The sequence below is a fragment of the Phascolarctos cinereus genome, unplaced genomic scaffold (genome assembly GCF_003287225.1).
Source record: "Phascolarctos cinereus isolate Bilbo 61053 unplaced genomic scaffold, phaCin_HiC Scaffold_3;HRSCAF=262, whole genome shotgun sequence".
In the NCBI taxonomy this organism is placed as follows: Eukaryota; Metazoa; Chordata; class Mammalia; order Diprotodontia; family Phascolarctidae; genus Phascolarctos; species Phascolarctos cinereus.
The window spans coordinates 259,875,076-259,889,453 of NW_027555736.1; the positions used below are offsets into that span (position 1 = coordinate 259,875,076).

At 36.9% G+C, this 14,378-nt stretch overlaps 1 protein-coding gene across 1 annotated transcript in view; it reads left to right on the forward strand.

The window, feature by feature from the left end:
• The window catches only part of NID2 (nidogen 2), a 158,090-nt gene that overhangs the window by 131,368 nt on the left and 12,344 nt on the right, over positions 1 to 14,378 (forward strand). The window contains 2 exon segments of the mRNA XM_020974850.1: positions 5,625 to 5,754; positions 7,130 to 7,301. Coding sequence (XP_020830509.1) covers positions 5,625 to 5,754; positions 7,130 to 7,301 — 302 coding nt within the window.

Below are 14,378 nucleotides of genomic sequence, written 5' to 3' on the forward strand. Positions count from 1 at the left end.
TATGTAGAGCCTATATCAGATTGCACACTGTGTTGGGGAGGGAGGCTGCGAGAGAGGTGGAGAAAATTTAAAACTCAAAAGCATATGGATGTGAATGTTGAAAACTAAAAATTAATTAATTAAGAAAAAAAGAATTAAAAGTATCATCTTTCTCTATAGGGATCTATTGAATCCCTTATGTTTTCTTTTCCCTTTTTCCTGTTTATGCTTCTCTTGGGTCTTTATATTAGAGATCAAATTTTTGGTTTAATTCTGATCTTCTTCTTACAAAAGCTTGAAATCCTTCTGTTTCATCATATGACCATTTCCCCCTTGATGTCATATGCTTAATTTCAACAGGTAAGTGTTGTATTCCTAGCTCCTTTGCCTTCCAGAATATCCTGTTCCATGACCTCTGATCTTCTAAAGCTGCATCTGCTAAGTCCTGTGTAATCTTGATTGTGGCTCCCCTGTATTTGAATTGTTTTTTTTATGGCCACTTTCAGTGTTTTTTCCTTGACCTAATCATTCTGAAATTTGGCTACAGTGTTCCTTGGAATTTTTATTTTGTGATCTCTTTCCTGAGGTAATTAGGAGGTTATTTCAATGCCTGTTCTGCCCTCTGGTTCTAGGATATCAGATAAGTTTTCTTTGATAATTTCTTGAAATATGCTGTCCAGGTCGTCCTTTTCATTATGGCCAATGATTATGACCATTGTCTCTCCTGGATCTCTTTTCTAAATCAGTTGTTTTTCCATGAAGTATTTATATTTTTTCTTTTTTTTTTCATTCTTTTGAATTTGTTTGATTGATTCTTGATGTCTTATAGAGTTAGCTTCCACTTGCCAAATTATAATTTTTAAGGAGTTGTTTTCCTCAATTAGCTTTTGTACTTTCTTTTCTATTTTGCCAATTGTGCTTTTTAAAGAGTTTTTTTTTCCAGTAGATTTCTGTATCTCCTTTTCTATTTTGGCCAATTCTACTTTTTAAGCAGCTGTTTTCTTTTTCAAAGTTGTTGACTCTTTGCATAATTCTCTTGCATCACTCTCATTTCTTCTTCCAATTTTTCTTTTACCTCTCTTACATGAGTTTTAAGCTCCCTTTTGAGCTCTTTCATGAGTTCTTTCTGGGCTTGAGACTGCTTCCTGTTTTTCTTTAGATTTCTCTTAGGTGTTTTGACACTGTTGTTCTTTTCTGAGTTTATGTCTTAATCTTCCTTGTCACCATAACAACTTCCTATGGTCATATTATTTTTTTGTTGTCGTATGCTCATCTTTTTTGGTCTTTTTTCTTTCTTTTAAATTTGAGCTCTGCTACCAGGGTGGAAGGGGCACTATCTCAGGCTTCTTCTTCTTCTTTTTTTTTTTTGCTTTTAGGCAATTGGGGTTAAGTGACTTGTCCAGGGTCACACAGCTAGTAAGTGTCAAGTGTTTGGTCTGAGGCCAGATTTGAACTCAGGTCCTCCTGACTTCAGGGCTGGTGCTCTATCCACTGTGCCACCTAGCTGCCCCACTATCTCAGGCTTCTTGTGCCAGGGGCAGCAGACATTGGCTATTTACCTGGTGCTGCACTGATGTTGCCCTGAGGCCAACTCAGGCTGCACTGCAGGGGTAGGGGTGGTGCCTGGCCATAGGATCTGGCAGGTTACCTGGTGCGGAGCCAGGGTCCTAGTGCTGGTGTGTGCTGAGGTTGGTGGGGTATTTCTCTATTTCCCTGGGATACGCTAAAGCATGTGGTGGTCTGGCCTCTGGAGTATGTAAGAGTAGTCCAGGGCTACACGGAAACAGGTGGCAGTTCTCATGAGTGGAGCACGCAGATTATCCTGGTATTGACATTTGCCTGCTCCACCGCACTGAGGCTCAGGATCTACCACTGGTTTCCTGAGATGGGGCTTCTGCTGGTTTACTATGACACTTCCTTTCCTGTACTGAACTCCCCTTTTACCTGAGTAAGACAAATCTTTTCCGCTGATCTTCCAAGTTTCTTGGGCTCAACTATTGTTTCATCCTATCTTTTTGCTGGTTCTGCTGTTCCGCGATTTGTTTTGGGGTGCTATTTTGTGGTTGTTTGTAGCAGTCTCTGCTTTTTAGTATGCTATCCAGGTTCACCACAGATTTCCTTTCAAGGAGCAAATATCTTTTGATTTCATGGCTGCAATGGCCATGTATAGTGATCTTTGAGCCCAAGAATATAAAATCTAACACTGTTTCCTTTACTTCTCCCTCTTATTTTCCAGGAAGTGATGAGACCAGTTGTCAGTATCTTAGGGTTTTGGTTTTTTTTACATTAAGATTCAGTACAGCTTTTACAATCTCCCCTTTCACCCTTTTCAAGAGGCTTTTAAATTCCTCCTCACTTTCTGCAGTCAAAGTGGTATCATCTGCATATCTACCTTCTCACAGCCAGACGTGTAGCCATTCCTCCTCCTGAATTTGTCTCCATATGGGACATTGAAGTTTACTTCTCTCATTCAGTTGCTCTTTGAGTATAGTGGTGGTGAGGGGGTGAGTATTTAGAGAGGGGGTGGTGTGACCCAATGTGACAATCCGTTTTTCTCAAGATGTGGGCATTGTACCTTCTTCATTTTCTTGCATTTATATAAGAGCCAGCTAAAGGCATGAATCTGAAATTCAAACAAGAATCTTGCTTTCATCTAGAAGCTTTCCAGGAATTTCTCCCTACCCTCCTTCCAATGTCAGTTGTCTCTAAGGGTTTTATTTATATCACTTTTATGTTATAAAGAATATTGAAATAGGGAATTTGGATGACATAGGGTACTGAGAGCCCAAGACTACACAGTTATTCAGTATCAGAACTAGAAATTAAATTCCCTAATTCCTAGCTCCAATTTCAAATCAAGTCAAAAAGCATTTATCAAGTACCAACCAATTCTGCTAAGTACTGGAATAAAAAAAAATTTAATTAACCTTGGCCCTCAAAGGGCTCACAGTATACTGGGAAAGACAACATGTAAATACCTATGCACTATCAACATATATACAGAATAAATCAGAGATAATAATCAAAAGAGGGGAGGCAGTAGCTTTAAGCAAGAATCATGAAAGGCTTCTTGGAGAAGGTGGGATTTTAGCTGGGACTTGAAGGAATTCCAGGGAAGCCAGGCTATAGAGACGAGAAGGGAGAGAATTCCAGGTATCAGAGACAGCCAGTGAGAAGTGAAATCTCAGGAGATGGAGTGTCGTGTTGAAGAAACAAAGAGGCTATTGTAGCTGGATGGTAGAGTATAGAGGAAGGAATGAAGTGTAAGAAGACTGGAAAGGTAGGAAGGGGCCAGGTTATGATGGACTTTACAAGCCAAAAAGAGAATTTTATATTTAATCCTAGGTGTAATATAAAAGTCATTGGAATTTATTTAGTGAGGGGGTGGTATGATATTATCAAGGAATAGCTTTAGGAAAATCACTTTGGTAGCTGAATCTTGGATGAATTGGAGTGGGGAGAGAACTGAGGCAGGGAGGCCAACCAAGAAGGCTGTTGCCATAATCCAAGTCTGAAAAGATGAAAGCCTGAACCAGAGTGGTGGCAGTATCATAGGAGAGAAGGAGGTAGTTACGAGAAATGTTATAAAGGTAGAATCAAAAGGCCTTAGCAAATTATTGAATGAAGGAGGGGGATGAGAAGGAGAGAAATGAGATGAAGTGAAAGTGATACTAGGTTTCAAGCCTGGGTGACTGGGAGGATTATGATGCCCTCAATAATAATAACAGGGAAGTTCAAAAGAAGGGAGGATTTGGGGAGAAAGATAATAATTCCAGTTTCATGTTGAGTTTAAAATGTCTATGGAACATACAGTTTGAGATATTCAATAGACAGAAATATAGGACTAGAGGTTAGGACTGAGATGGTAATTGAATCTACGGAAGATCTCTAAGAGAAATAGTATAGAGGGAGAAGAGAAGAGGGCCCAGGATAGAACTTTAAGGAATACCCATGGTTAGCAGGTATGATCTGGACAGAGATCCAGCAAAAAACCCCAAACAAACAAACAAGCAAAAACAAAAACAAAAAACAAAACTGAGAAGCATCAGTTAAGTAGGAGAATGAGGAGAAATCAGTTCACAAAAACCTAGAGATAAGAACATAACAAAGAAAAAAGAGTGATCAACAGTGTCAAAAGCTGCAGAGAGGTCAAAAAGGATGCTTTATGAGAAAAGGCCATTAGATTAAGAGATCATTTGGGAACTTAACAGAGAGAAATTTCAATTGAATAATGAGGTTGGAAGCCCAACTGCATAGAGTTGGATAGAGAGTAGGAAGAAATGAAATGAAGGCATTGTTTTTTGTTTTTTGTTTGTATTTTTCTTGGTAATTTTTTTAAATTTTACACTTAAATACAAAATGAAAGAAGACAAAAAAAAAAACATTTCCATGTGCATAGCAGACCATAAGAGAAGATTCAACATAAAATGATAAATTTCCATTTCAAGAAAACCCATAAATTAAATACTATACATTGCTTTCAAAACTGCCCAGCTTTTCTTTGCTTCCTTGTTGATTTTCTTTTGTTCTCTGCTGTGCACTTTTTACTTCATTTTTTCCTCCTCTACCCCCCACCCCACTCTAAAGAAGACTACAATTAAGCATGGATATATCTATAAACATTCACATATATACACATATACACTCATACACATATGTGTAAGATCATACTGTGTTTATTTCCTCTTAACATCTGTTTCTCTGAAGGTAGATAGCATCTATATCATAAATCTAGGTCTTTCCATGTTTTCCTAAGTCAACCAGCTCATCATTTCCTACACCACAGCAATATTACTTTCTGGATTCAGACAACAGTTTCCTTCATAGGATCTTTGAGGTTAATTTGGGTATTTATAATAGACTAACTTGGTTGCTTAAAATTGTTCTTTAAGAACAATAATGTTGTTACCATATACAATGTTCTCTTGATTCTACTCATTTCATTCTTCATTATTTCATGGAGGTTTCTCTGTGCTTTTCTAAAATCATTGAACTTATCATTTCTTATAGCATAGTAATATTCTATTGATACCCTTCTCAAAGTTTAGCCATAAAAAAATGAGGAAAGATACGAGACAATAGTTATGGGGATGGATGGATCAAGTAAAGAATTTTTGAGGATGGACAAAACATGAGAATGTTTGTAGGCAACATAGAATCTGGTTCAAAATTTTATAGACTTAAATCTAAGGTAGGTCATAGCTCAAGCAACAGGAAATCACATTTTATAGGTGTATCATAAAGCTTGGAGGCTTTATGTAAGGGTTTTCGTTAGTAAAGAGTTATATGCAATTTAGCATCCATCAGACAGAGCCAACTTGGGCTATTTTTCAGGTAATAAAATATAATTGTGCTGCTTGTCCTAGAATACAAAAAGAAGGGCAATTAATATAAGCTTCAGAGAGACAGATTTGGGTTTTAGGTAAAGAAAAACTTTCCTGAACATTTAGAGTTATCCAAAGTTAGAATACACTATCTCATAAGGTATTGGGGATGTTGTAATGGCAGAGGAGCCTTTCTAGAATTAAGGTTCTGTGAGTCTATGACCACTGTACAGAGCAGCACCATTTGAATAAATTAGCTAAAAATAAATAAAAGCAACCACATAATTCCTAATTATTTCTCTTCCGTCTTGTTTCTCAAAGGGTTCCATTGTGGTAGGGATAGACTATGACTGCCAGGAGAAGATGGTATACTGGACAGACGTTGCTGGGCGTGTAATCAGTCGGGCCAGTCTGGAATTAGGCAATGAGCCCGAAATTGTCATCAGTTCAGGTAAATAGTGGCGGCAATTACCACAAAACCAACATTTTAAATTTGATTTTTCATTATTTTCAGATCATTTGACTATTTTGTGCTACAGTCTGTCCTCTGGTTTCTTCTCATACTCAATATCACTCCATCTCACTACTGTCATCAAACAACAATGGTTGAATTGTACATGTCTGTAGAGTTGCCCAAAATGCAAGCCCTTTTCTATCTAATAATCATGATCTAATATGTAGTACTTGAGGGTAAGGAAGGTCCTTTGAGTATCACCAGAGAAAGGAATGACAATGTTAGTCTAAATTTTGGTGGTGATTGTTAATACTTGTTTACACTGGAATCCTCAGTGCCTCCATATTGCACCTAAGATTGTGTGACTTCCAATGTAAAAGAGAAACATTTTGAGGAGCATCAGTGGGTAAAGCACCAAGGAAAAAATGGCCACAAAAATACAATCTTGCCACTATAAAATAAGATGCAATTGGTCTTGGTCATTTTCATTTTTAAATTTTTAAAAATTTTATCAGAGAGCATAAGGAAGATTGTGATAATTCAACTTATTTAAACATAGTAAGTGTTTCTTCAATAATTAATAAGGGGCAGTTAGATGGTGCAGTACATATAACACCGGCCTTGGTCTTCAAATTTGGGCTCAGATACTTGATACTTATTAGCTGTGTGACCCTGGGCAAGTCACTTCATACCATTGCCTCCCCAAAAAATAAAAATAATAATCAATTAATAATCTACAAGAATTGTTTAAGTACTTGTACTGTATACTAGACCCTATGCTGGGCTCTGATATTTAAATAATAATAGCTGATATTTACATGATACTTTAAGGTTTATTTTAATTAATATATTGTTTCATTTGACCCTCACAACAATCTTGTAGCATCATTTTCTTTCCTTTTTTTTTGCAAGGCAAATGGGGTTAAGTGACTTGCCTAGGGTCACACAGCTAGTAAGTGTCAAGTGTCTGGTCTGAGACTAGATTTGAACTCATGTCCTCCTGACTTCAGGGCTGGTGCTCTATCCACTGCACCACCTACCTGCCCCTGCATCCTTTTCTTGATAGGGAAACCTGAAGCTCAGAAACATTGCAACTTTCCAATAGCACTTATCTACTAAGTGTCTGAAGAAGGATTCTAACCCAGTCTTTCTGACACCAACACCAGCACTCAAGACATAATACCATAGACCCTTTATTCTTTCTATTATCTCTCCTCTTCTGCTCCTCCAGATTTCTTCTACTATTAGTTTGGGTCTTGTGATTTTAATTATCTTAGGATTCTTATTTATAGTATAACATGGAAGGGAATATCTGTGCTTCAAGTTCATTAATTATCTCAGTGTTTAAGATTTGCCTTTGCTTCCTTTCTAGGACTGATGAGCCCAGAAGGACTTGCCATTGACTATTTCCATAGAACCATGTTCTGGACAGATAGTGGCCTTGATAAAATAGAGAGTGCCAAGTTGGATGGTTCAGAGCGCAAGGTTCTCTTTGACACTGATCTAGTGAATCCTCGAGCCATCACTGTGGATCCAATCAGAGGGTCAGCTTGACTTTCTTAATATTCTCTATTGCTAAAGGACAATATATTTATAAAGACTTAAATCATAAATATAGTGTGAACAGGGGAAAAACAAAATTTCAATTACTTTCTTCATAATTTTTTTTTATTTACTTAGAACAAATATTATCCTCATTTTATGGATGATAAAATTGAGGTCAGACTCAGAGAGATTAGATGACATGGTCACACAGTTCTTACATGTCAGAATAAGGATTTGAACCCCATTGCTTCTTTCAGCCTTTATTAGTTGAAAAAATACATTGGCAAAACTACAAAAGAATTTGATCCATTAAATGTACTCTGAATGTGTGCATATGTGTGTGTTAATTTGTTGCCACTCAGTGGTGCTCAGCTTAAAATCTTTTCCATTTTTTTAGGTAAGACCATCAATTCACACATGAAAGTTTAAAAATTAGTTTTCTAGTGCTTTTTAGACCAAGCAGGGTATTTAACTCTTGGTGTACAAATCCTAGTTCTGACATTTATAATTTATGTGACTTTGTGTCACTTAATCTTATTGGGACTCAGTTTCCTCACCTATAAAATAAAGGGATAGGATTAAATTGCCTCTGAGATCCCTTCTAGCTCTAGATCTAAGATCCTATGAACAAGAATCCTGTGAAACTTCACATTATTTAAGTGATATTTGTATCAAACTAAATTCCAGAGAAACCTCTCCTCAGAGTATCTATCTTTTCAAAACTTTTTCCTGTAAATTATTTTTAAGGTTATTGTTTTTGTTCCAGAAATGCAAAGTGTCCTCTACTTAGGCCTCTATCAGTTTTAGTTGTATTCTGCATGTGTTCCTGTCTTGACTGCTTGGTCCACTTCAAATGCATATGTAATCTTCTTATGTCTATAGTGGTCTGCAAATTGAACATCTGAGGGACTAATTATTTTCTCTTGTGAGCATTGCTGATAATTAGGATTACTTTCTAACTAGCTTATAATGCCACCTTTGTTATTTATGATCTTGCAGTCTGAGTGAAAAATGTGCTTTAAGTTCCTATCCAATCTGAAAGCACTTTCTAGGTGCTTGGCACTGTTAGGTGCTAAGCATAAATGTAAAAATAATACACTCCATGTTCTCATAGAGTATGCATTCTACTGAGCAGAAACAATATATAAATAGATGAGTAAGTACATATCATACAGAAAATAAATACAAAATAATTTCAGAGGGGAAGAATTGGAGGAATCAGGAAAAGTTCATTGCAGGAGTCAGATATCTTTGGATACTTTAATCCATTCACATTTAAAGTGATGAGAATTACATTTATACTTCCCTCCATTTGCCTGTAATATTTTTTTCCAGGTTAAGGTTCCCTTTACCCTCCTCCATAAAGGGAGTACTTTATATCTTCAGTTATTTCAAGGCAGTCTTATTCCCACTAGCTCTCATTCCCTTATCCTTAAGCCTCCCATCTCTTGTTTGTTTCCTCTTTCACTAATTTTAGAGTTTTGCTTAACTTAGTTCTTTTTTCCTCCTTTTGTCTAGTCATAGAAATTTTCTTCCTTTTTTCTTCTCAATTAAGTAGTCAAGTAAAATCTCTTAACTTGTTTTATTAGTTTAAAATTTTAATTTTCTATACCTTTTTCTTTTTTAAATTCTATTTAATATTTTGTTACCAGTTTCATGTTAATAATTTTTAACATTCATTTTTTAAAACTTGGAGTTCCAAATTCTCTCCCTTCCTTCCTCCCCACCCCTTCCCATTGAGAAGGCAAGCAACTTGATATAGGTTCTATATGTGTAGTCATGCAAAACCTATCCATAATACTTATGTTGTAAAAGAAAACATAGACAAAAAAAAATAACCTCAAGAAAGATAAAATTTAAAAAAAGTATGCTTCAATCTGTATTCAGACACCATCAGTTCTTTCTCTGGGGATGGGTAACATTTTTCATCATAAGTCCTTCAGAGTTGTCTTGGATCATTGTATTGCTGAGAATAGCTAGGTTATTCACAGCTTATCATTTTACAATACTGCTGTTACTTTATACTCAATAAAGTTCACTTTGCAACAGCCTGTGCAAGTCTTTCCAGGTTTTTCTGAGAGCATCCTATTCATCATTTCTTACAGTACAGTAGTATTCATTCATAATCACATACCACAACTTGCTCAGCCATTCCCCAATTGATGGCTGTCACCTCAACTTCTGATCCTTTAACCCAAGAAAAGAGATGCTGTAAATATTTTTGTATGTATAGGTCCTTTTTCCTTTTTGTTTTTTATCTATTTTGGGATACGGACCTAGTAGTGGTATTTCTAGGTCAAAAAGTATGAATTGTTTTATAGCCCTTTGGGCATAGTTCCAAATTCCTCTATAGAATTGTTGAATTAGTTCACAGCTCCACCAACAATGCATTAATGTCTCATTTTTCCCAAACCCACTCCAATATTTCTCATTTATCTCTTCTGTTTAATCTAATAGGTATAAAGTAATAGCTCAAAATGGCTTTAATTTGCATTTATCCAATCAATAGTGAGTTAGAGCATTTTTTCTTATGGTTATAGATAGCGGTGATTGCTTCATCTGAAAACTGTTCATGTGTTTTGATTATTTATCAGTTGGGGAATGGCTCTTATGTTTATAAATTTGACTCAGTCATCTATACGTTTGAGAAATGAGGCCTTTATCAGAGAAACTTGCTTCAAAATTTTTTCACAGTTACTGTTACTAATTGTGTTTCCCTCCATCCTATTCTCCCCTACCCAGTTTATTCTATTCTATCTCTCTTTTCACCCTGTCCCTCCTCAAAGGTGTTTTGCTTCTGACTACCCTCTCCCCCAATCTGCCCTCCCTTCTATCATGCCCTCTTCTCTTATCTAGTTCCCCTCCTACTTTCCTGTAGGGTAAGATAGATTTCTATACCCAATTGAGTGTGTATATTATTCCCTCTTTGAGCCAGTTCTGATGAGAGTAAGGTTCACTCACTTCCCTTGACCTCCTCCCTCGTTCCCTCCACTGTAAAAGCTTTTTCTTGCCTCTTTTCTGTGAGATATTTTACTCCATTTTATCTCTCCCTTCCTCTTTCTCCCAGTACATTTCTCTCTCAACCCTTAATTTTATTTTTTAGATATGATCTCTTTATATTCAAGTCATACCTCTGCCCTCTGCCTATATATGCTCCTTTTAACTATCCTAATAATGAGAAAGGTCTTATGAGTTACAAATGTCATCTTCCCATGTAAGAATGTAAACAGTTTAACCTTATGATTTCCCTTTTCTGTTTTCCTTTTTATGTTTCTCTTGAGTTTTGTATTTGGAAGTCATATTTCCTATTCAGCTCTGGTCTTTTCATCAAGAATGATTGAAAGTGCTCTGTCTCATTGAATATCCATTTTTTTCCGCTGAAGGAGTATATTCAGTTTTGCTGGGTAGGTGATTCTTGGTTGTAATCCAGCTCCTTTTGCCCTCCGGAATATCATATTCCATGCCTCTGATACTTTAATGTAGAAGCTGCTAAATCTTGCATTATCTTGACTGTGGTTCCACCATACTTGAATTGTTTCTTTCTGGCTATTTACAATATTTTCTCCTTGACCTGGGAGCTTTGGAATTTGGCTATAATATTCCTGGCAGTTTTTATGTTGGAATTTCTTTCAGGAGGTGATCAGTGGATGTTTTCAATTTTTTATTTTATTCTCTGGTTCTAGAGTATTGGGGCAGTTTTCCTTGATAATTTCTTGAATGATGATGTCTAGGCTCTTTTTTTGATCATGACTTCCAGGTAGTCCAATAATTTTTAAATGATCTCTCCTGGATCTGTTTTTCAGGTCAGTTGTTTTTCCAATGAGATATTTCACATTGTCTTCTATTTTTTCATTCTTTTGGTTTTATTTTATTGTTTCTTGAGTTCTCATTAAGTTGTTAGCTTGCATTTGCTCCATTTTAATTGTTAAGGAATTATTTTTTTCAATGAGCTTTTCGCTCTCATTTTCCATTCAACCAATTCTGCTTTTTGGAGCATTTTTATCCTCATGGGTTTGGGACCTCTTTTATCATTTGGCCCAGTCTGTTTTTAAGGTGTTATTTTATTCAGTATATTTTGTCTCCTTTACCAAACTGTTGACTCTTTTTTCATGATTTTCTTGCATTACTTTAATTTCTCTTCCCAATTTTCCTTTACCTCTCTTACTTGATTTTCAAAATCCTTTTTGAGCTCTTCCATGGCCTGAGACTAATTCATATTTTTCTAGAGGCTTTGGATGTAGGAACTTTGACTTTGTTGTCTTTTTCTGAATATATATTTTGATCTTCCTTGTCACCACAGTAACTTTCTTGGGTCAGAATTTTTTTTTTCTGTTTGCCCATTTTCCCTAGTCTATTACTTCACTTTTAACTCTTTGTTAAAGTAGAGCTCTGCTTCCACGGTAGAGGGCACACTGCCCTAATATTCAGGGGTTTTGTCCAGCTGATTTCAGGGATACTTGTAGGGACCTGTAAGTTTTCAGTTCTCTCAAGGTGGTATGATCCCAGGAGAGGTGTTGACTCTTTTCTGCCCTGGAACTGCGAGGGTCCCTCTTCCACTGCTTCCACAAGGTCAACTATGCCGGTGTTCCTTCTCGCCCTGGGACTGCCACCCAGGACCAGATTTAAGTATGGACAAAACAGCAGAGTCCTCAATCAGTGCTAGTGAAAAGACCCCTATACTCTTCTTCTGATCAGTTGTTTGACCCCCTTAATGTCTGTGGACTGAGAACTCTGGAAGCAGCAGTTGCTACTGCTCATTTAGTAGCTCCCAAGGTCTGCTCCTGGTTTGCTGAGGCGAGGGCTATGCTGATGTGGCCTGTGCTGTCACACTTTCACTTGGGTGTGACAAACCTTTCCTGTAAACCTTCCAAGTTGTCTTTGGCATTATTGGGCTGAGAGGTCTGGAAACCATCACTGCCGCCAGTGATTTAGTTGCCCTGAGGTGTGCTGGGGCCTGCTCTATGCTGGACTGCACTCCTTTTTCACCCTGGTGTAGCAGACCTTTCCAAGTTGTCTTGGGCTGGAAGTTTGTTTCACTCCATCATTTTTGTGGGTTCTGCTATTCTAGAATTTGTTTAGTCATTTTTTTTTTGCCTTTCTTTGGATTCCTCTTTTTAAAAAAATTTTATTAGTTTATTTTGATTTATCAACAACTACTTCCATATGCTTTTGAGTTTAAAATTTTTCTCTCCCTTCCTCCCCACCACCCTTCCCAAGATGGCACACAATCTGATATAGGCTATACATTTACATTCCTATTAAACATATTTTCACATTAGTGAAGTTTTAAGTAAAAATTAAAACCAATAGGAGGTTCATCTGATGGTTCATCAGAAAGAGGAAACAAAACTCAACAGAAGAGAAAAAAAAGATAGCATTCAACTTTCACAGTTATGATACTATCTGTGTCTTTTTCTCCATCCTTTTCCCCCCCTGTTCATGCTTTTCTTTCTCCTTTCCCCCCCTCACTAGTATTTGCTTTTGACTACCACCTCCTTCAGTCTCTCCTCCCTTCTATTATCCCTTTCCCTTTTCTTCCCCTTTGCCCTTACTGCTTCTTCCCTCCTTCTATCCCCTCCCTTTTCTTTCCCCTTTTCTCCTACTGCCTATAGGGCAAGGCAGATTTCCATACCTAACTGATTATGTGATTCCCTTCTTGAGCCAAATCTGATGAGAGTAAGGTTCAAACAATGCTCACCCCCTCCCTTCTTTCCCTCTGCTGTAATAGGATTTTCTGTCTTTTCCTGTAATGTAATTTACCCTTGTCTGCCTCCTCCTTTCTCAGTACATTTTCTAAGATCAGACTAATCCACTTACTTGGATCCATTTAACCCACTTGATTAGATTTTTTTTTATCATTACATCAAAGTCAACTAATATCCACCCCTTTTATGTATACTCCTTTAAGATGGTGTAATAAAAATACAGTTCTCAAGAGTTGCAAGTGTCATCTTCCCTTGTAGGATGTAAACAGTCCACCCTTATTAACAACATTTTGTATCTTTCTGTCCCATTTACCTTTTTATGTCTTTCTTGAATCTTGTACTTGAAGATCAAATTTTTTGTTGAGCTCTGGTCTTTTTATGAGGAAGGTTTGGAAGTCCCCTATTTTTGAATATCCATCTCCTCCCTTGAAAAATCATTTTTGCAGGGTAGTTGATCCTTACTGATTGATGGCTACAATCCAAGCTCCTTTGCCTTATGGAATATCATGTTTCAAGCCCTGCAGTCTTTTAATGTAGAAGCTGCAAGGTCCTGTGTAATCCTGACTGTGGTTCCATGATATTTAAATTGTTTCTTTCTGGCTGCTTGCAGCACCTTCTCTTTCATCTGGTAATTTTGGAATTTTGCTATCATATTCCTTGTCCTTGTCAATTTGGGATCTCTTTCAGGTGGTGAGAGGTGTATTCTTTCTATGGTTATTTTACCTTCTGGTTCTAGGTCTTCAGGGCAGTTTTCCTTTATGATTTCCTGAAAGATACTGTCCAGGCTCTTTTTTTCATCACGATTTTCAGGTAGTCCAATGATTTTTAAATTGTCTCTCCTGGATCAATTTTCCAGGTCGGTTGCTTTACTGATGAGGTATTTTATATTTCATCCATTTTTTTTTTTGTTTCTGTTTGACTAATTCTTGCTCTGTCATAGAGGTATTAGTTTCCATTTGTCCAATTCTAGTTTTTAACAGATTGTTTTCTTCTGTTAGTTTTTGTACTTCCTTCTTCAATTGGCCAATTGTATTTTTAAGGGATTTGTTTTCTTCAGTGTACTTTTTTTCCAATTGGCCAATTGTATTTTTTAAGGACTCTTCTACCTCTCTCATTAGACTTTTAAAATCCTTCCTGAGCTCTTCCAAGAAGGCTTTTTGGGCTTCAGACCAGTTCATGTTCCCTTTTGATGTTGCAGATGTGGGTTTGTTGACAATGTTGTCCTCTTCAGAATTTCTGTCTTGATCTTCACTCTTCTCATAATATGAATCTTTGGTACATTTCTTTTTACTCATGGTTTCTTTATTCCCTGGCCTTTAAAGAGATTGAGCTCTCCTGCTGGGGAACAGAGGGCACTGACCCAAGCTTCTT